We start from the raw sequence: 20,290 nt of genomic DNA, 5'->3' as shown, positions 1-20,290 counted from the left end.
AATGTAAGTCCGTAAATCTTGCACCCTGCATTGTGTTTGTGTGGTTGTTGGGGGGGGGGGGGGCAAGGGAGATCACCTTTTAGCAGGAACCCTACCTGGGGGAAATATGGGGCAACAGGAGCTCTGCCACTCTTTGGTGCTTCACACTCTCTCCCTGGCCTGTTCTGCTGACCTGTCTGAAGGGGGACAGGATCATGACCTCACCTCTCTGAGGCGGCAGCTAGCCTTAAACTGAGCCTTCCCTACCCAACCACATTCTGACTGTCCCTTGTAAAAGAACCAGTAGGAACTAGAAGGGGGTGAGGAAGAAGCCTCCCATCTCATGCCTTCCCTTTCCCTCACCTCACACACAGAGTCCACCAGAATCTGGTCCATTACATTTAACCTGCATGGGACACAATGTTTTTTTACAAGAGCTCTATAACTACGTTCCGTGGAAAACCTCTGGCTGGATGTTTTGAAGTGTCAGCTGAAATCCAAAGAAGGGGGTCCCTGAAGGAAAATGAGGACTCTCACCACTTACTACAGCACTTGCTACAGTTAAATGGAGACTCTGCACTGCACGACTTGTATTCAGCACTGCAATGGGGACATAACTATGTGCACATAAAGGTGCGGAGAGCACATTTTGCAAGATCTAGAACCCATTTGAAAACCCTAAATTCCAGATTTAGCACAGAGCCCAAAACTTGAAGGCCAAGCTGCATTTGTCTCTGACAAATAAATTCTGGGCAACTATTTTTTGGTTTTGGTGAATTAGGGCTTGTCCACATGGTCAGTTAGTACATGGCACACGAGAGCACTGTGCATTCACACTCTGGCTTACCGTGTACTAAGTCTCTGATAGTCCCTTATTTGTTCTAAACGCAACTTGCAAATTTCATAAATATCCGCTTTACATCATCTTCCAGATCATTAAACGAAACAGCATCTAGATACTATTCTATTCTACGTAAGTTCTTACAGACCCTGATCACTGTAGCATCTGCGGGCTTTTCAGTAGTGCATTAAGTAATGTGACTAACATCTGTCACATGTGGTTCATTCACTCTCATCATCTCTCCAAGGGGAGAATTGTGTGTGCAGTGTACTATTTTATATGGGTGGAGGTTGTGGGTTTTTTTTTTAAATGTACGTATATATTTTCATATGGACTTGGCATGTATTTTTTTTAATAATATAGTATGGGGCACTTTAAGAAATGGCTTAAACAATGGGTAACATACTCAAAGGTGATCTAATTCAGTACTACCTAACTTTGGAAATAGCATTTGCAGCATTTAGCACTCTTTTGTGCAATGTATTTGAATCACTGTCCTTGAATACACTGTGGCAATTCTAATAATGTTTAGGTTCACACCAAACCCTATTTGTGTAGAAGCTTATCTTTTGTGCATGGGTGTGCTCATAATCCCCAGGATATACCAAGGCCTTTTCATTTTCCCTTAAAAGGGAAAAACATTTCATAAAACTGAGACTACCCTCAGGTTCTCCCACTCATATGACATGGAACCAAAACTTGGCTATTTGCTTGTTAAAAGAAATGTATGGAAAATGTATCAGGTTTTATCTGCTCTACAATGCTCAATATGAAGTCCTTACAAAGGTTCCATTCCAAATTTAAGTGCCGAACAGCGACTCTCAAAAGATTATGTGATCATAAAAAGGCAGAAGGTATTTCAAATAAATTCAATTTGCCTTTAAAAAGATAAATCAAAGATAAATTCTCTCGAAACCAAGACATGTAACAGCATCATGCATACCTGTTGCCAAAAAAACAAATGCAATAACTCAGTCACCACACTGAGGCTCTGCTGGACTTTATTCCATTAGATCCTCTTCTCTTTCATAACTCAACCAACTTCAGTGGCAAGGAAGAGAAAAACTAAGGCGACTAGAGCTTTAAAAATGAAGGTGTCTGTGCTTACACTCTCGGCCACGGTTGCCTCCTCTTCCCCGTCTGTTGGAGGTTCCCCGTCCACGGCTCACTTCCCTGTCCCCTCGCTTTTCTCTGTTCTCTTTGTTTTCTGAACTCTCTTTTCCAAGGCTTTTCTTCTTTCCCCCTACAGTCTCCCATGAAGTCTATTTGGGTGGAGAAGTATTAGACACAACAGATCAAAAAGCAGAGATAACCAGTCAACTTTCCAAAACTTTCCAGCCCAAACCCCAATTAATAGATAAATGGATCTCATGTGTATAAAGCCACAGATGTATATCATGTTTTTCACATGCTAAACTAGGACAGAGAGCAAGGAAGACATCACTGTGTGAGGGGGAAGAAGATACAGCTTTTTGAGAGCGGGTTTTCCCATGGAACATAGGTAGCACACATTTAATATCTCAAATCTTTCTGGCTGCAGCTGACTCAGGTTACTTTAAAGAAGTCTAGGTAGACAGCATAGCAGAAAACCTGCTAAGAGGTAGGCATTCATCCTCTCAACTGTTTTCAGAAGTCTGACTGGAAACAAACAAGACTGAATCGTTCCATCTCTCAGCATGACAGGGGAGAATGCATATTTGCAACAGGGAGAAAAGAAGTCAATGAGAGAGCAGATGGATTAGAAAATAAAACAAATGAACTTGGCTTTCTTGGAATTGAAGCACTGATGATCAGAGTATCAGAAAAGCAGCTTGGGGAAACTGGGCCAAAACAAGTCAGCCCACTATGCCCAAGGACTGCAGCACATCGCATGTAGCATTGCTGTGTTCAGAAACTGCTCCAATGCCCAAGCAAGAGAGAGCAAAGAATCAAGGCTTGAATGTCAGACCTCTGCTCTCATCTTAAATCCACAGTTACATTCAGGATTCATGTCAGACCCTTAGGAATTACAAAACATTTGTAGGAGTTTAAAATGAAATAGCTAAAAAAAACCTTCTCAGAATAATATGGCAGTTGATAATATATTATGTAATTGTAGAATTAAGCTACTGAGCCATAGTTACAAAGCATGCATCTGATGAAGTGAGCTATAGCTCATGAAAGCTTATGCTCAAATAAACTGGTTAGTCTCTAAGGTGCCACAAGTCCTCCTTCTCTTAAAGCAGGGGAGAAAGATTAAAATTTATTTGCACAGTGTCAGTGTGCTAGGCACTTTATATACAGTTATGAGAATGAAGTCCCTGCCTCAAAGAGCTTAGTCTAGACAAACCACATACAAACAGAGGGCAATGTATACCTCCAACCACCATCTGGAATGCTGGATGAAGCTGTGACCTCAAGAGAAGCAATGGTACCAATCATAATGAAGACGAAGTTTGACTGCCATTAACTCTAGGTCCTGCCCAGTCTCTCCTGAACTACTCAAGCAAAGTTTCCATTCAACTCAAATCAAAGTCCCCTCTCCTGAGGATGAGCTGTGACAAGCTACCCAATGATGGCTAGACAATGCAAAAGCCCCACATTATCAAGGTAGCAACACAAACTGAATACCGTAAAGCTTTAAAAGTAAAAAAATCAAAAATAGTCTGTGCTTCAACTTCTCCATTGGAAAGAGTTAGCACTACAAAAAGTTACTCTGGTGGCTCCCTTTCATGGCTAGCTGATTTTGGGAGCGAGTGGGGGGGTGAGAGGGGAGAGTGATAGTTACAATCCTATTTCAATTTTTTCTCAGGTGTGAGAGGCTGAAGCACCATAGGTTTGGGCTTCTCCTAAGCTGACAGGAGCCTGGACTATGAGTTGCACAAACAGGTGAAAGAATATGCAAAGGACATTAGTTTATATGTGGTAGAAAGCTTGATTTTCCTCCAGTACAGGAGGATTACCATGGGGTTCCAAGCGCTATGGTGGATGAAGCCTACTTACATGCTGAAATCCTGAGAAAGTTTGAGACATCTCTGAAAGGAAAGAAAATCCTACAGGGTAGACAACTTACAAGTCACCCTAAAAGGGGTAGGTCTCAAAAGGAACTGTCGTTATTTTGCTCAGGCATAAGCTGTATGCAAAGACCCAAAAGTTGGGTAGAGGCAAACAGACAGGAATTTTTAAAGGCCTCTATACTATTTTCTAACTAGTCTGTGGAGTTGGTGTCCCTCAACATGGGGAGAGATGTTTTGCTGGAAACAAAGACTCTGCAATAGCCTCTTTCAGAAGCAGAGGATCACAGTTCCCAGCAGTTGAGATCAGTTCTCACTAAGGAGGAAGAGTAGAATTCCTGCTGAAACTATCCAGGTGTTAATGTGTGTGTTAAGTAACAGGTGTAGAGCTATGAAGCAATCAAGTCCTTCCTTCTCCACTTATAAGAACTTCCACTAAAGAAATAGCTGAAGTGGAGGGTTTCATTAAGCCATTTAATGCTTCTTATGCACAGAAAGAATAATTCCTCTAGAAGGAAGAGCCGAGAGGAGTTTGGGTTTCCCTAGAGATATCTTCTAAGGCTAATGCTGGTATCCCCTAACAGGGAACATCTTAGAGGAGAGGAAAGCCAGCATCAAGGTAACTCACTGCCAATAAGAGTCTGCTAAGTAACAAAGTTTTCAGCTGACCTTGTCTGAAGCAGTCCAAGCACCAGCTGCAGATCTGAACTTGGGCAGCAATGTAACAAAAGAGGCCTGTCTCGGGCAAAGTTATTGGTCTTATCTTAAGTGGCACGATGGATTGTTTGAAGGACCACCTTGGCACTCTAGCTTTGAAGGATTTAGCCAGCAAAACAGCTAGTCAGGCATGAAGACAGACACTGACAATTTGAGTAATATCCCCAGCTGAAAAAGTATCACAGAATAATATCAGGGTGGGAAGGGACCTCAGGAGGTCAACTAGTCCAACCCCCTGCTCAAAGCAGGACCAATCCCCAATTTTTGCCCCAGATCCCTAAATGGCCCCCTCAAGGATTGAACTCACAACCCTGGGTTTAGCAGGCCAATGCTCAAACCACTGAGCTATCCCACCCCCATCAAACCCACGCAGACACACGTCCATTGGAACTTAAGTCCAACACCTTAACCTCTCAGCCATTCTGGTGAGTAAAGTAGTCAAAGGAACATTGCCTAATCCCTCCGTTGATTCTGTACATCCAGAAGAGGCTGTTAGAAACACTAGAGACGGGGATCTTCATAAAGCAATTATCAGACAGTCAGACGGTATGGAGGCATCAGTTCAAAGACATTCATTGGCAGTCTTTTGGATGCTCTACGAATAGAACTTTTAACTATTTGTTCTTGCTTTTCTGCCATCTCGGCCGCATTAAATAGACTGCTTACAAGTTACTGCAGCACTTTAAGTGTAGCATATATGAACAACTAGAATCCCATGAAAACGTTTGACATCCTATAGTGTCTTTCAGCCAAAGACCCCCAACACACTGATATTATTGATGCACGCTGAAGCTTTTTCATTTCACCTACCACTGGAATGTAGCCACCTGTGGGGCAGTTTGTAGCAACACTACACAACAGATAAGGACAAAGACAACTGCATAACCAAAAAATTCCTCCTGCAATTAGGTAGACAGAAAAACTTCTCCAGCTGAACTTTAACCATGACACTAAAGCAAATGCCCTCATTGTAACAAAAAGTGACACAGGGTCTAAGATCCAATTTTCTCCTCTCTCATTCAACAACAGCCACTGGCTTTAAAGTCCTTCTGTGGCAAAGCATGGTGCTACTGTAATTCTATGGCTGCCAAGGTTGGCGGTGCGGAAGCATACCCTTGTAGAGGGAAGGCTGGGTAGACAGTATCCAGTTCTCAAGAGGTATCCTGGGTGAACTACCAAGAGACTGCCTCAAAAATAACTGAAAAAGCTAGTGAATATGCACAGCAGCAAATTTTAAGAGCAGCTTTAAATCCTTTCATTTCATGTAATTAAAAAAATGTATACGGAGAAACTTGGAAAACGCTGCTATTTATGACATCAGTATTGGTTCCCAGCAGGCAGGCTCGGTACTACACTGATTTACAACCATCCAAGCCTTCCACACTTCTCTATGGTGAGTGACCAATTTGGAGTGGCTCTCCAAAGGGTGAAAGTGCTTTGCTAAGCTATCAGAGTGCTGGCTTGTGTCTGATTTACAGAAAGCTTCTCTGCTAAACAGAGAAAACATTCTAAGACACAGTTGTGCTCTAGCCCATTTAGGTTACCCAAAGAAGCAAGTATTTTCAACTTGAAGACCATGAAGACTCAAACTTTTGAAGTCAGACTGAAATCAATATTTGTTACCATTAAAATGTGATTTTTTTTTTTGTTCTAAGTATGTATTTGGTCCCTGCGAGATACCCAAGAAACTCATTCAATGCTTTCTGCTAGTCTTGACTTAACCACCTATTGTACAGCAAGCAATAGTTAAGGCTAAAAGCTAAAAATAACCCTAACTAAATGTTAGGTGCTGGGGGTGTGCTCCAGAGGATGGTGCTGCTCTAGGGGACTGGGGGCTGCCTGAGCAGTAGCTGGTGCCACTGGCCCCAGGCCTACCCCAGCTGCTCAGATGGCCCTGGGGTCAGCCGCACCAGCCATTGCAGCTATGGAAGTCACAGAGGTCCCGGAAAGTCACATGACCTCCATGAAAGACTTGCAGCCCTAGCAATAGTCCACCTCAGAGGACCCCAACATCAAGATATAGGCTGAGCAGAGGAAGGTTTGTTTGTGACTGTTACCAGCTTACTTAAGAATTTCCTGTCCTCTCAACTAGAAAGATCCCAATTTGTGACCCCTACGCTTTAGAAGCTGAAACAGGATTAACCGGCTTGTAGCAACATCTGAGCAGGACATGTCTTTGCACTGACTCATTATAGGAGAGATAAAGGAAGAGGGTTTAAAAGGAAATGAAGTCCAGGCTTCCCTTCCCAGTTAGGATGAGATGAGGAAGCAGACTGGATCCCATCTGATAAATTTAAAAGGCTCTGCAGGAACAACTTTACGCCCATTTAGACTCTTGTCCACTACTTCTTGGGACAAGAAATTTGCGCTACTCTGTATATTATTAAACACATATTTGGAGATATTCCTCTCTCCTCCTCTTAAAGGAATTCTCACTAATGAGGCTATTAATGAAACAAGTAGCTATTTGCCATGTCCTACTGTTCCATTTTTAGAGTTTGAACTGTAACTCCTCAGGGCACAGACCTCATCTTAATTTTACACTTGTTAAGTGCAGTGCGCACCTATGGAGCGATACTGTATATCTACAAGTGGCTGCTTCTCCTGTTACAGCAGTGAAAATTGGCTGTTCATGGCAAACACACAAGGCTGTTTACTCTGGATCATCTCCAACTGCCTGAGACATCAGGCTGATTAGACATGGCAGCACATAACACTGCATTTGCCATTAAGTACCAGATCCAGAGGTGGAACTAAAGTGGTTTTGTTTATATGAAGTCTTAGACCTGGTCTACACTGGGGAGGGGATCGATCTAAATTACACAACTTCAGCTATGTGAATAACTTAGCTGAAGTCAAAATACTTAGACCTACTCACCATGGTGTCTTCACTACGGTGAGTTGACTGCTGCTGCTCCCCCATTGACTCTGCCTGTGCCTCTCGTGGGAATCGATGGGAGAGCACTCGGGGGTCAATTTATTGCGTCTAGAGTAAACCCGATAAATCGACCCCCGCTGGATCGATCACTGCCTGCCGATCCAGCAGGTAGTATAGACATACCCTTAGTGTTTATCAGAGGGACTCAGCAGTAAAGTGACAGGACAGCAACAATGTTTTCAAAGCTTAGTTTGGGGTTTGGGTGTTTTGTTGTGCATGCCTAAGTTTTGTTGTTTTAAACGTTTTGTTAAGGCAAAGTTACAATAAAACATTAACATACTACATCATACATCAGGATCAGGTTAATATCCGAAGAACCTAGCTAAAGATTCTGGCTTGCTGGCTGGGAAGCCCTCCTGCTCTGAGCATGCTAAAAAGGGTGACCAAATTTCTCAATACCTATGTTCCTTTTTGTGCTTCTCTTGTGTACTACTTGGCATGAAAGATTTTTTTTCACTCCAAGGACAGTCCAGATTTTACCATATCAATATGTGAGTGAGAAGTCTCCCCCGTCTTCATTTCTTTTTTAGGGAGAGCTGGAAGGAGATAGAGGGATTGGAGATTCCTGAGGTCAAGGGCTTGATTGTTCCCCCACAATCCACTCCTAGAAAGTAGAAAAGGGACCATAACAAAAATATGCTGTTTTGTTCACAAGTGGATCCTTACTGTGTCTGAGTTTCCTTCCAGCAGTATGTTGATTGCTCTATTCACATCCCCATTACAATCATGTAGCGCCACTATGCATTCATCCTGGTTCTTCCCCGTCACTTCCATGAGCTGGTAAAAAAAAAAAAGTTAAAGACATATTAGATATCAAACCATTATTAAAAGGAATAAGGCGAGAATTAGTGCTACTCCAGACTCTCCCAAGAAGAACACTGCTGCTGTACCAAAGACAAACTGAAATGCTGTGTTTAAAATACATATATTTTAAAGAATTGCTTGAGATCCCAGAGTCACTAACACCACATTTGCAGACATACAGGACAAATAAATACAGTTTAAGGGTGACCTGAAAAGCCTAACCTTTGCCAAGATCTAAGCTCAGGTTTCTGTGTTTGCTTTTTATTTATAACTTAGGGCACTGGTCCCCAAACTGTGGGTGAGCCCCCCATGGGAGCGTGGAGGAACATTTGGAAGGTGCCCGGGCCAGCCTCCATGGGGGGCAGGGAGGGAGAACCTCCCAGCCACACTCTGCCCACCAGCTCCTCTTTGGCTCCGGCCCCAGCCCAGGCCCCAGCCTTGGCTCCTGACCGCAGCTCCCGCTCCCAGCCACAGTCCCAGCTCCTGGCTTTGGCGTTGGCCCCCAACCACGGCTTGGTCCCACTCCCGGCTCTCAGCCCCAGCCCCTGGCCCTACTCCCAGGGGGCACACACAGATTACATTACAGGTAAGGGGGGAGTGACATAAAAAGCTTGGGGACCACTGACTTAGGGTCAGATAGCTGTGTACAGCAGAGAAGAGCAAAAGCCTGAGGAAACCTTCCCCACAATAGACCACAGAGCATCATGGCCACAGCAGTCTCTGCAGTGCGCTTTCGGGGAGGGGGAGGGATGACTGACTAGATATAATCTTTGTAGTGGCAGATTCAGCAACCCAACCTGTCCCCCCTACCCCCGACAAAAAAACCCAACATGTATGTTGGAAGCCTCTACCATATTCTGGTCCCTGCAGGTAGTGTAGCCCTCCTATGCAGAGTCTTGGAATCCTATGCATTTCCACACTTAACAGATGCACACAGGTTATGCTACAAGCAGGGAATACACGATTTGGCTCCTGGTGTGCACCCATTGCCATGGCAACTGAGCACATACCAGACAATTGTGTAATGTAGACATCAGGAAAAAGTACAGAATAAAGAATGCCTCAGACCAGGCTTTATTTATAAATGAAACCGAAGAAAATGCCACTGGAAGGAAGGGAACAGCTGCCATGCAGTCACCCTAAGCTGGGCTTCTAAGTGGGTGGACTGCTGGATTCTGCACCAGCTGAAGCTGCTGACTGCTTTTCAACAGTAACCCCAATAGTAGCACTTGGCAGCAAGTGATAATCATAACCCAAGGCACAGCAAGGAACTGAACTCTTTATACTGCTTAAGTTGCTAGTGATTACCCACTACACCAGGATAATTAGAACCCTAAAGCCTTGTACCCAGATCCTGGCATGCAAATGGAAGAGGAACTGATGAGAAGCAGTTTGATTTTACCATGAATTTATTTGCAATTTTAAGCCTACACATGCTCTTAATGATCTGGGAACTCAGTTTATTTTTTTAAAAAAGATTCAGTTCACCTTTGAGCTATGTTTAAACTTCAGCTTTTCCTGAAAAGCTGCCAAGATGTTAGCAAATGCCGTTTACACAGGTGATAAATACTTCCCACGTATGTGTATGCACAAGAGCTAAATACACTTTGGATTATTATATATTATCATTATTATTCTAAAGATTATTAAGCAATAGCAGCTCATTAGAAGGATGCTGTATCTTAGGAGATTAGGGTACGGACAAGGACTAGGTGGATAAGGTTCAATCCAGACAAGCCTAATGAAACACTGGTAGGTCAGAAAAAGCAATCAGAAAAATTGACAACAACAATATTGGCACCTCTGACTGAGGCTGGCACTTGTCACTGAGTTTTTCAGTTTGAGGATCTTGAAATATCTTGGGCTGCTTCCACCTGGGACGAACATCATTTCGTTTTCATCTGCGTGTTGTGACAGTTTCTTCTGAAAGCTCACCTTGTTATAATCACCCTGAGATTAGATGTGAGCACTATGAGGTACATAGTGCTTTAACTTGGGCTCATCTAGGAGCTAGTGCAGAAGGCACCTATCTGGTTATTACACAGGGTTTAGCAGACCTGCTTATTGTCCTCTGCGTGGCGTTCTGGCTGTTGATTTGGACCAACAAAGCCCTACCTGGTATGAGATATGCCTACCTGGGAGACTATCCCCCATGCAATACAGCCACAAATGCAATCAGCGGAGGTGTTTAGGTTGATTTAAATGGGAGGAGGCTACTGGCAGGGCATTCTCTGTGAGAAGTCCTGTATTCTGGAACTTGCTTCCCACCACAACCGGGATTCATTAACCTTCAGGGCATGCTGAGAGACCATGGGCTCCCCACTGCCACCAATGGGCTTAATCAAGGGGGTAGGTTGAAGGATAGAGGATGCAATGTGAAAGCTTCAAAGAAATCACTCTGTCCTCTGAAACCTGAGCAAACAAAACCATTAAGCACCAGACTAATGCTACATATAAAAGTTAATGCACCAGTAGTAACATGGGAAACGTACTTGTTTCACTTTATCTTCAAAATCTGCATCATTCTTATCATAGATCATCTGAGCGAGGCGAATCTGTTCTGCTGTTGCCTGAAAAGTGCAAATATCCAGTAAGGGTCCCAAAAAGTTTAACATAAAACAAAAACTTGTGACTGTACTCATGTAATATGCCTCCCACTGTCAACACACCAATTTTTTCTTCCAAAATTTTTTAAAGAGGAATACAAGGAACAGGCTCAGAAGTTACATGAGGAAGGAACTAAAAGGGCCTCATCTAGACCAGCTTTAAGGTTGGGGAGAAGATATGTCAAGGATAAATTAATCTACACTACAATTGTGACAGTCAGGGAATCTAGATAAATCCTAACCATGCCCCTGTAACAGAATTAAAGTCCTACAGAGTCCAGGTGCTTTCACCTTGTTGTAGGGACAGCTTCCATCTACACTACAGCTTTGTCAGTGCGTAACCAAGCCCCTCGACTGTGCTATAGTATTAGGTCTCACATTTTCACTTGTGAACAGTCTCTTGTTTTCCCTGTAAGCACTAAACTTGTTTCCTTTGTCTCAATCTGTCACTGAATAATTTTGTTAATGGCTGTTTTTGTTGTTGGAAAGGTTGGTGCTTTGGTTATAGGTTTGGACAACAGACCCACACTGGCAATGTCAGGAACCCCAAGAGCCACATTCGACTGGCATAACAGAGCACACTGCAGCTGCCCTCATCTTTCTGGTGAAGCAGCAGCTGCCCATGGACATTAGTGGCCACATCATGTAATGCTACATTTTGATCCATCGTGTGGCTTTCAGGGATCTATAACCTCTGTGGGATGAACCTCTAAAGAAAAAAGGAAGGGGGCTTTGGGCCACCTTTTGCTCATGGGCCTCATTCCATTCCCTCCCGAAAGATGAAACCTTTTCTATCTGCTGCATACTAAACTGAATGCTGGGGAGATGATTGAGGTCCCAAGTTGATGCTGACACATTGAGAAAGACTTTAGTGAAAAAGGGGATCATAACTATCCATGGAAGAACAGAGGTGAAAACCCACTGTCGAGGGTGAATCTCATTACTACGAGGCCACCTCAGAAAGGTTGCACAGTAAAATTCTATTCTTTGGCTACGAGTCAAAGTAGCCAACACCTCTTTCAAGAAGAATGCCTGTGCTGTTAGGCGTTTACCACAAGCGCACAAGTTAAAGAAGGCAGACGGTTATCACTCCTGCAACAAGTCTAAACACTGAGTGGAAGAGTTTAAAAATTGTTTTCAACACACCTCCCTCAGCTGCCGACTTACTGAGGAGTCATTGCAGCTGTCCCACCCAGTTCCTTGAGGAAAGTGGCATATGCAGCGATGAAAAGTCAGATTCCAGGTTGCAGGACAATCAGTTTGTACTGATCACAGTACTCAGTCCTTTGCATTTCAAGGTGTCCTACATATATTATCCTCACAGAGTAAGTCAGTGACAGAACTGAGAGAGTATTCAGGAGCTCTTAACTCCCAGCTCTATGTTCAATCCAACAGACCATTTTGCCTCAGTTAAAACTAAGCTTTTCAAATCAGGTTGCACCAAATGCATGTAAGCACACACCAGTAAGCATTTGGGTACCTTTACTGTAAAGGAGCAAGGTCCACCAATAATTTTAGGAACAAAGTCCCAATAAGTAAAAACCACTTGCTAGGGCTTATTTAGTGGCACAATACTCCTGTCACGCTACGGCATCTGTTTCCCCGTTTCTGATAACCTACCCACTAATTTATCTCAGTGAAGAATTTAGACAGTAATCACAACAAACAGTAGATGAAGTGAGCTGTAGCTCACGAAAGCTTACGCTCAGATAAATTGGTTAGTCTCTAAGGTGCCACAAGTCCTCCTTTTCTTTTTGTGAATACAAACTAACACGGCTGCTACTCTGAAACAAACAGTAGCATTCCTGAACAGAGACAACTATTTGACCAGAAACAAGAAACCAGTTGTTTTATCCCTGCTCAATGCTTTTAAAGAAAACCAACCATTGTTAGACAAAAAGTAAAATCTTTTGGAACTTGACTGTAATACAAGGTGTGACACATCCACAAAGAAAAACTGGAAATAAAGGCCTTATCTACACTAGGATTTTTTGACTTGCAAATCCCAATGGGTGCAACACCACTAGTGTAAGTATCAATAGTATCTGTATGTACACAGAGTTCAGGAATGTAACCATTGTCCTATTACCCAGAGTTAGAAGATGGTGGTAGAAGCTCCTGAACCCTGTCTGTACTATGGCTATCTTCAGTGGAGCTGCACCCATTTTGAATTATGAGGGCAAAAAACACAGACACTGTTACCAAACCAGCATTAGCCATGGGACGTGTCGCTTTCAATATCTGCAGTCTGGTTTGCCCTTATTCAGTAAGTGTCAACTCTATAACTAGCACTGTATTAGCCCACAAAAGGTTGCGCCCTCATTTTTAGTTCTTATGACTAACAAACAAGACAGCCAAGTTCTACCTGTCCGAAAAACCTTCACCAATCACAAAACACACTCACAGGGATTTTTAATTATTTGTCTTACTACCAACACACAAAATCAGAAAGCAAAAAAACCCCAAAAAAATCAACTAACACAAATGTTACAAACCCAGTGTAACAGTGATACCATTCAGAGGAAGGAAAAATGTGTAATGTAATTTCTTATTCAATTCAAATTAAGAGCAGCATTACACTGTGGGGTTTTAAGGTGACTTCCGAGGTTAGCAGCATCCTCTCAATTCAGATAAATGAATAAACAGTGACCACAAAGTAAAATACAGCACATTTCTGTTGGTTGGTAAGCTCCTTCATGCAAAAGTGCCAATGTGATATCTGAAGACAGCACAGAGAAAACAGGACAGTCAGTACTTAGAATAAGTAATTCTTCAATTGACCAAAGCAGCATCACCTTATGAAAAGGGAGGAGAGAAGAATTTAGACACCACATGGGAAAACTCAGAAGATTTACTGTATCCAAGCTGTCAGGTTATAAAAATAAAGCTTCTCCCCAGGAAAACCACTTTCTGGGTCTCTGCAGTTGAGCAAGATACCAAGTTCAGGACTTACGAATGCAAATCAGAGGGGGAAACTTGGGGTTACATAGTAAAAGAGATTACTACATGAAGTAGACAGTCAGCCTCCCCATACCACAAGTCAATCCAAGAGCCAAGAAGAGGCACCACTCCCCAAGTGAGCACCAGTAGCCTGCTATATTTTAAGATATGCTGACCTAAGACAGACAGACAGACAGGCTCTTGTCAGCCCAGCAGAACAGATGGGTGACTCCTGAAATAATGCCAGATTTTCAGAAGTGCTTGGCATCCAGCAGCTCCCAAGCTGTTTAAAAAATCTGGCTATTAGTGCCCAGCTTCTCTTTCCCTCCCCCACCCTGATGGACTGGCCTAGACCATCACTGCAGGGTTGCTGAGTCTCTAAACAATGGAAAGATGGCGTAAGTCCATCTGGATAGAAAGCTGGCTAGATCGTCGGGCTCAACGGTTAGTGATCAATGGCTCCATGTCTAGTTGGCAGCCGGTATCAAGTGGAGTGCCCCAAGGGTCTGTCCTGGGGCCGGTTTTGTTCAATATCTTCATTAATGATCTGGAGGATGGCGTGGACTGCACCCTCAGCAAGTTTGCAGATGACACTAAACTGGGAGGAGTGGTAGATACGCTGGAGGGTAGGGATAGGATACAGAGGGCCCTAGACAAATTAGAGGATTGGGCCAAAAGAAATCTGATGAAGTTCAACAAGGACAAGTGCAGAGTCCTGCACTTCGGACAGAAGAATCCCAGGCACTGCTACAGACTAAGGACAGAGTGGCTAGGCAGCAGTTCTGCGGAAAAGGACCTAGGGGTTACAGTGGACGAGAAGTTGGATATGAGTCAACAGTGTGCCCTTGTTGCCAAGAAGGCTAACGGCATTTTGGGCTGTATAAGTAGGGGCATTGCCAGCAGATCGAGGGACGTGATCGTTCCCCTCTATTTGACATTGGTGAGGCCTCATCTGGAGTACTGTGTCCAGTTCTGGGCCCCACACTACAAGAGGGATGTGGAAAAATTGGAATGAGTCCAGCAGAGGGCAACAAAAATGATTAGGAGACTGGAACACATGACTTATGAGGAGAGGCTGAGGGAACTGGGATGGTTTAGTCTGCAGAAGAGAAGAATGAGGGGGGATTTGATAGCTGCTTTCAACTACCTGAAAGGGGGTTCCAAAGAGGATGGATCTAGACTGTCCTCAGTGGTGGCAGAGGACAGAACGAGGAGTAATGGTCTCAAGTTGCAGTGGGGGAGGTTTAGGTTGTATATTAGGAAAAGCTTTTTCACTAGGAGGGTGGTGAAACACTGGAATGCATTACCCAGGGAGGTGGTAGAATCTCCTTCCTTAGAAGTTTTTAAGGTCAGGCTTGACAAAGCCCTGGCTGGGATGATTTAGTTGGGGATTGGTCCTGCTTTGAGCAGGGGGTTGGACTAGATGACCTCCTGAGGTCCCTTCCAACCCTGATCTTCTATGATAAGTCCTTCATAGTCAGTGTCAACCTCAATGCCTTCACAATACGAATCTTTTTTTATCTTCATTGTACCACTTCCTGTGGGTACACCTCACCTGACAGGTCTCTGGAAGCTTTCTGGATCCTGCTGCAGATGCCTTTTTGAGTGTGGTCCCTATCGGCCACTGAGAGAAGCTTCAGTCTTCCATGCAAGCTCTAGCACTAACTACAGATCCTCTAGCACGGTGGTTTTCAACCTATTCTCCATTGTGGGCTGCATACGCAGCTCTCTCTGTGTTCTGTGGGCCGCATCCACACAATATATATTCTACCTGTATGGCCACATGGGCTGCAGCTGTGTGCTCACTGGGCCGCAAGCGGTCCACGGGTTGAGAACCACTGCTCTAGCATCAAGATTCTAGCCTCTGGACAGTAGAAAGAGCTGAAGTCTGAAAAGATGTGAAGAGCCTGTGGGATAAGATCCTGGCAGAAGACTAGCAGACAGCCTTGCAGTTCCTTGCTGATCTGGAGCACTGCTGAAGAACGCAAGACTAGCGTGGATGTAGGAATATGGATCCCAGGCTTGAAGCCAGCAAGCAGTTTGCTCAGTAACCCAATACAGTATTAAAATACAAGCTACTGGACATGCTTGCCAAACTGATACAATGCTTTCTTCCCTCCCCCACTCTCAGTCTTTACTAAACCTAGGGCAGCGGTTCTTAAACTATGGGGCAGGCCTCCCAAGAGAGGCGAGGGAATATGTCAAGGGAGGTGGGAGCTGTGCGCTTTTCATTTATTTAGTTTTTGGAAGGGGAGTGGGGGGGGAGAGCTCTAGCTGTCAGCCCCAGGTGACTGGTCCTTATGCAGAAGGGCTGTGCACACCCAGGAGGCAGGGATAAAGGGGACAGCTGCAGTCCCGTCACCTGGGCTCTCCCCCCCACCCCCAATCCCTCACCTGGAGGCAACTTAGGCTCTCATTCCCCACACCTCATTCCCTCACCAGTAGGCAGCCCGGGCTCAGGCTCTCCTTCCTCCCCTGCCCCATCCCTCACCTGGAGGTGGCAGGGTTCCAACTCTCAGCCCTGCGGAGGCAGCAGCAGCACAGAACTAATGGTGGCAATGGGGCGCCAGGTCTGCTGTGACAAGTGATACTGACGAATATCACTTTTCATATTGCCTTCCTTACTTCTGTGCAGTGCTGCCTTCAGAGCTGGGCACCCAGCCAGCAGTCACTGCTCTCCGCTATGCCTTCAGAGCTGGGTGGCAGTATATATACTTGTGGGAGGGCGTAAACAACAACTACAGACACAAAGAAGGGGGCCCAACCAAATACGTTTGAGAACCACTGACCGTGGGGATGGTTGCAGATCATAATATGCCACTTACTCTCAACCTGAAAGACAGACGTTACACAACACCTACCTGTACGACTTGTTTCTGTGGTTGTGCTGGCTGCGTGGTTGAAATCTGTGTTTTGTCCCGAGTGCCCCGGGTACGTTCACTGCCCACCGAAGTCATCATATACAGTATATACAAAACAATGTATGTACAAAATAGAAAATCTGAAATAAAAGGAAAAAACGTATCAGCTGGTTAAGACAGGATACATATCCTTGAACTACAGTACCAGAGATATTACATATCCAAACTCAAGGAAGAAGGGTAAACTCACCCACATGATTTATTGCCTGTCTCTTACCATTAAGGCATGAAAATACAACTTTTTCAACTGGCTAGGAGCAAAATAGCATACACAGAGACAACTACTGTGAGTACTTAGGCAAAAGACAAATTCAATGCATAACTGGTCATCGGCATGGACAAATATTCTTAAATGCATCTGCAGTAAACTACATACAGAAATTAGAAACACTGCTGCATGCCCAATTTTTTCAAATACAGGCCTACAGTAGTTAGGAGCCTTTTTTAGAAGTTACCTAGGAATTTTATAGCTAATCCTATTATTGCTATATCCTGGTCTAATTTATTATTTTTCATCATCTTCCTCTTCCATTTACACATAAATACAACTTTTATTGACCAAGACTGAACTCAGCCATTAAGATTTCTGATGTGATATTTAAAATGTATTCAATAGATTCTGAAGAGAAACACAGTATTTCCTGAACTCTTACATATTTAATTGGAAAAAGGCTGCCTTTACCAGGAATTGACTGTAGCATGATCTGAACCGGAAGACCGTGTTTCACCTGGTTTTATGAATAGGTTTGCCAAAGCCAAACAGTCCTTCAGGCTAAATTTGTCTACAGAGCTCCAACATGAATAAACCTTCACAGCAACTGCACTTTTGCATTCAAAAGACCCAAATCAAACAGAACACATGTAATTGAAGCTCAGCTGGCAGTGTGATCTACATGAAAACTAACATACGTAGTAGTGGACACTATTTAAACTAAAAAGTGCATCAATTATGTCACACACTACCTCGCCTTGGCTGTTCAGTAATACTTCACATATACATTGCAAGACAACAACCTTCAGCAGAGTTTAAAGTAACTTCCTTTGATAAAAGTTCTCTAATGGTAAACTTGAAATACTCATATATCCACTAGCACTTCTTTACATAAATAGCTTTTGAACTATACTATCTGGAAAAAACAGTTAGTGTCCCTCTGAATTCCAGTACACTGAAGATTTAAGTTCAGGTAAACGAATTATACCTTTGAGTCACTTTTGTTTTGTGCTGCCCAGGACATCATAATTTGAATCCAACTTATAAGCAATGAGTAAGGTACTCTGTACACAGAGTCTGGAAAAAGCATTACTACATTTCAAAGACTAAGGCTGATAGTTTCACACTTTGGTACCTGAAGTTACACACCTAAACAAAATCAAAATGGCCCCATTGTTTAAGAGGTGCTGCACACCTGCAACTCCCACCGACTCCAACTTGAGTTGTGTGCACTCAGCCCCCCTAAAACCAGCCCATTTTTTTAATTGCTAATTAAAGATTTGGGTCCCTAAAGCTAGGCACTCACTTGAAATGTCTAAATCTACTTGCACTAAATAAGTTTGTCTCTATATTATGGAAATATCCAAGTTTAACATATGGTTGGAGCTTCGCTATTTTATAACATGGTTTCTTTTTGTCTGTACAAACAGAAACCAAATGGAACCATGTTAAAGAACCAGGTTTTAACCTTCGATGCCTAGGCTAACACAGAGTTCCTTATAATAGGCTTATAACCTTTTTTGCCTGCCCACGCAGACCAAAATAAACCATTTTATTACACAGCTGTGCCACAACCATCTTTCACAACCATGTTTACTTTCCAGTGTGAAACAACTCCTTAAAACACACACACACACGGTTTTAGTTCTATTGGGAAATCAAACTGTACAGCATGGTTTGGCCTGCCAGCATGCATAAAGACAAATACTGTTAGTGTTATAGCAGAGGTTGTTTTGAAGTGTTAGCCCTGATTAGAGACCCAGATTAACACCCTATTTTTTAACCCAGTTATTACTCAGCTTCACCCCATCCATGCTGACCAGCAAGCCAGCGTTATAACCTGGCTCAGCTGCAAGCAAGAACAATCATGCTTACAGTCTAGGGTTGCCAACTGTTTAATCGCACAAACCCAAACACCCTTGCCCTGAGGCCATGCCCCCCCCCAATCACTTGCTCTCCCCCACCCACACTCACTTTCACCATGCTGGGGCAGGGGTGCGGGAGGGGGTGCAGGCTCTGGGAGGGAGTTTGGGTGCAGGAGAAGGCTCAGGGCTGGGGCAGAGGTGCCGGAGGGGGTGAGGGCTCCAAGCAGCGCTTATCTCGGGCAGCTCCCAGAAGCAACCAGCATGTCTGGCTCCTAGGTTCAGGGGCAGCCAGGCAGCTCTGCACGCTGCCCCTGCCTGCAGGGACTGCCCCCAGAGCTCCCACTGGCCACGGTTCCCAGCCAATGGGAGCTGTGAAGCTGGCACTCAAGGCAGGGACAGTGCGCAGAGACCCCCAGCCGTCCCTTTGCCTAGGAGCCAGAAAGACATGCCAGTCGCTTCCGGGAGCCATGCGGAGCCAGGGCAGGTAGGGAGCCTGCCTTAGCCCTGCTGCGCCACCGACCAGACTTTTAGCAGTCTATTAAAATCTCCTGGATTGGTTTCATTAGCCACCAGGAGACTGATTCTGATTCCAGGAGACTCCCGGCCAATCCAGGAGGGTTGGCAACCCTATTAGGGTAATAAAGTACATCTACACAGCAAAACACAACAAAGAAAAAACATGACAGCAAGTCTCAGAGCCCAGGTCACCTGACTTGGGCTCCCAGTATGGAGCTAAAAATAGCAGTGTAGCTGTTAGGGTGCAGACTGGAGCCCAGGCTCTGAGTTCTGGCAAGGTGGGAGGGTCTCAGAGTCCAGGCTCAAGCCCACACCCTAACGTCTATACTGCTATTTTTAGCTCTATTGTGGGAGCCTGAGTCAGTTGACCCAGGCTCAGACACTTGCTGCAGCAGGGTTTGGTTTTGTTTGTTTGCTTGGCTATGTAGATGTACCCACAGAGTTTAAGGCCAGAGGAACTGTCAGATCATCTAATCTGACCTCCTGCACATTCACAGGCCTCTAAACCCTACACTGTTACTCCTGCATTGAGCCCAGTAATCTGGATTAGAATAATGTATTACAGCCCTCCAGAGACTAAAATTTAAGCATGTTTCTTAAAAACCATTGTTGAAAGCCCTGTGGAGATGCAACCTTACAAATAAAAACTATTACAGTTGAACCTCAGGGTTACGAACTGACCAGTCAACCACATGCCTCATTTGGAGCTCAAAGTATTCAATCAGGCAGCAGCAGAGACCAAAAAAAAAAAAAAAGAAGAAGAAGAAAATCCAGTACAATACTGCGTTAAACAAACTACTAAAAAACAAAAGGAAAGCAGTACATTTCTTCGGCATAGTTAAGTTTCAAAGCTGTGTTAAATCAATGTTCAGTTGTAAACTTTTGAAAGAATAACCATAATGTTTTGTTCACAGTTATGAACATTTCAGAGTTACAAACAACCTCCATTCCCAAGGTGT

The 20,290-nt window shown here is 44.0% G+C and overlaps 1 protein-coding gene across 5 annotated transcripts in view; it reads right to left on the bottom strand.

Moving 5' to 3' along the window:
* Positions 1–16,819, bottom strand: part of UBAP2 (ubiquitin associated protein 2) — a 99,889-nt gene extending 83,070 nt beyond the window's left edge. For all 5 annotated transcript variants that reach the window (XM_084628449.1, XM_084628453.1, XM_084628450.1 and 2 more), the window contains exons 1-4: positions 16,680–16,819; positions 10,765–10,842; positions 8,135–8,245; positions 1,929–2,082 (exon numbers count right to left, since the gene is read on the bottom strand). In XM_084628449.1, coding sequence (XP_084484575.1) covers positions 1,929–2,082; positions 8,135–8,245; positions 10,765–10,842; positions 16,680–16,778 — 442 coding nt within the window. In that variant the 5' untranslated portion in view covers positions 16,779–16,819. The remainder of the gene's footprint in view (positions 1–1,928; positions 2,083–8,134; positions 8,246–10,764; positions 10,843–16,679) is intronic.
* Positions 16,820–20,290: the final 3,471 nt, after the last annotated feature.

The sequence above is a fragment of the Lepidochelys olivacea genome, assembly GCF_965140295.1.
Source record: "Lepidochelys olivacea isolate rLepOli2 genome assembly, chromosome: 5".
Classification (NCBI taxonomy): Eukaryota; Metazoa; Chordata; order Testudines; family Cheloniidae; genus Lepidochelys; species Lepidochelys olivacea.
Note: the sequence above shows the minus strand (reverse complement) of the source record. Positions and strands in the feature narration are given on the sequence as shown.